Source organism: Entamoeba nuttalli, assembly GCF_000257125.1.
Source record: "Entamoeba nuttalli P19 unplaced genomic scaffold asmbl_9501, whole genome shotgun sequence".
Classification (NCBI taxonomy): domain Eukaryota; phylum Evosea; order Mastigamoebida; family Endamoebidae; genus Entamoeba; species Entamoeba nuttalli.
In genome coordinates this window covers 1-2,750 of record NW_008579670.1, presented here as the reverse complement: position 1 = coordinate 2,750, position 2,750 = coordinate 1, and the positions used below count along the sequence as shown (strand labels likewise).

Below are 2,750 nucleotides of genomic sequence, written 5' to 3'. Positions count from 1 at the left end.
ACAATTTTGTTTTATATAACTTAATTAAAAACAAATTAGTTTTGTATAACTGAACTTGGTTGGTGAAACAGAGCAGGAATGGAAACTATTTACAAACTCAGTTAGACAAACCAAAATTAAAGGCGTAGGGAAACCAGGCTCTATACAAAAATAAGGGGATAAGAAGAGGAGGGGTGAGACATAAACAATTAGCTAATGGACTAATTCTGTGTAAGATTAATAATAGATTTATTAAATTACTTTTGAAAGAAATACAAAAACAAAAGTTTTTTGAGTAACACACTTCTCGGTGTGAAGAAACGTCCAGAAAAAGTTATGGATGAGAAAAAAAGCATCTACCAATTTCGAATAACATCTTTTTTATTTGTATGGCGCTTAAACTTAAAAAGCTGAAACAAATCAGAATTATATAATTTATTCACAGGTTATGAGTGATTGGTTACCATGTTTACTAAAAGGATGGGAATTACGACTTTGGTTTGGGGATGTTACTGAATCTGGATATTCAAATATTCAGTTAGACAATACCAAAGAGCCTTTTGAAATAGAAGTTCTTTCTGAGAAAGGGTGTGTGAATAATGAAAGAAATCATATTCAAGTTCGGGCAAATGAAAAGACAGATTTTAATCTTGAGATTAAATTATTAACAACAAAAGAAAAAGTCCTTATTGGGAGTGTTGTCTTTATTACTGAAGAGTTCGTCAACTACGGACATTTATTTAGACCCATTATGTTTGAAGGAAAAAAGGTAGGAAAATTAGAAGTTGGATATATTTTGTTTAATGCTTTTAAAAATGAGATTGACAAACCTATTCAGATAGATTTAAAAAATAAGATTATTGGTCATAGAGGATTTGGTGCGACAAACAGAAATATTATAAAAAATTCTGTTGTTATTGAAAATACTTTAAATGCATTTTTTACTTCTTCTAGACATCATACTGACTTTGTTGAATTCGATGTTCAACTAACTCTGGATAAGATTCCTATAATTCATCATGACTTTTGGCTTCAATTAAAAACTACAGATTTTCTAGGACATCCTCAAGTGATTAGAGTTCCAGTTAACAAATTAACGTATGAACAAATTAGAAAATTACAACCAATTGTACTTGACCATAATTATTATGAAAATTTCTTAAAAAGCCATAAAATTTCTCTTCACACATCAACAACACACCCAATTTCAGTTGATGACTCTACTTTTGTTGATCGTTTAAAAAAACAAGATGAATTAGAATTAGCTGTTGCTCAATTACTTCAAGTTGATCCAAATTCTTCCATTTATGAGTTTAAAGAAATTGATGAAGAGGGAATGATTAAATCTGAGAAAAGTAGTAGAAAAGTATCAGAGTTTCAGTCTAATTTCCCAACTCTAGCTGAATTACTTCAAATGATTCCTGAAGAAATAGGGTTTGACATTGAAATTAAGTATTGGAACTGTCCAGAAGAAGGAAGAATCCTTGGTTATATGGAACGAAATGAATATTTAAATAGAATTCTTCAAGATATTTTTACATATGGAAAGAATAGAAAAATATTTTTCTCTTCATTTGACCCTGATACTGTTGTTTTGTTAAATAAAAAACAGATGAAATATCCTATTCTTTTCTTAACCGAAGGGATGTTTGATAATCGCATTGTTGATACAAGAAGACATTCATTAATCAATGCAATTAATTTTGCTCTTAGACATCAAATTATGGGTATAGTTTGTAACGCAAAAGCTGTACTTAAAGAACCACAACTTGTAGAATTTGCACATGAAAAGGGGCTTATTGTTATTACTTATGGAGATGAAAATGATGATTTAGAAATTGCAAAGAAAGAGTATTCAATTGGAGTTGATTCCTTGTGCACTAATAGAGTTGTTGATGTTGGACTTCAAATCACTAAAACAAAGTTAAATTAATTTTTGTTCTTTAAAACTATGCTCTTCTTGTTCATTTTATTGTTTATTGTCTTTTAATACACTCTAAATATCTAAACAAAAAAAATTATTATTTTTAAAAGATTTGTGTTAATTATTATATATTTTATAAAATGGTATTATTTCTTTTAAAACGACACATACTTTTCAATCGTCTAATTGTTTTTATAACTTCAGTTATTATTTCACAACAGAAACTGAATTAATACAACGTTTTACAAACATTAATCATTTATTTTCATTAGTCCTATTCATAAATAGTTATAGTTATAAAGTATAATTCATATGTATGAACTATCAGTAAGAAATTTTTTAAGATATCTCCAGTATTAAAAGAAAAAAAAAATAAAAGACAATAATACAATTATACATGTCGTATCGTTTTAATGATTTAAAGATACTATTAAAACTAAAATTATTCTATTCGTATCAAAAATATTGCTTAAAGAAGATATATAAGAAGAAATAGACTGAATAGTTTATGTTTAAATGTTTATTCTTCTTTTGAAAAATATTTTATGTAAGAACAGGAATTAATGTGAGTTAGTCAAGAAAAAAATTCTTTCAATGAAACTATTCTGATAAAAAAAGTTATTAACCAGTAATTATTTTATACAAATCTGTTTGTTCCTCATGACAATACTTTTGTTAAATTAAATTTATCAATAGTATTAGTTTATTTTCTTGACAAATGTAAGGTATAAATTCTTTTAAAGAACTTGACATAATTTACTATACAAATAGAATTAGAAATAAAGTAATTTTTAATAAATTAAAAATAGAAAAAAGATAAATGATCAATTATCAACACTCTGAGGAG

At 26.5% G+C, this 2,750-nt stretch overlaps 1 protein-coding gene across 1 annotated transcript; it reads left to right on the top strand.

Moving 5' to 3' along the window:
* Positions 1-427: 427 nt before the first annotated feature.
* On the top strand, positions 428-1,912 carry ENU1_200480 (glycerophosphoryl diester phosphodiesterase, putative; the record flags this gene model as incomplete). Its single annotated transcript, XM_008862100.1, has 1 exon — positions 428-1,912. One exon carries the CDS (start codon positions 428-430, stop codon positions 1,910-1,912), a length of 1,485 nt encoding a protein of 494 aa, XP_008860322.1.
* Between the last annotated feature and the right edge of the window lie 838 nt (positions 1,913-2,750).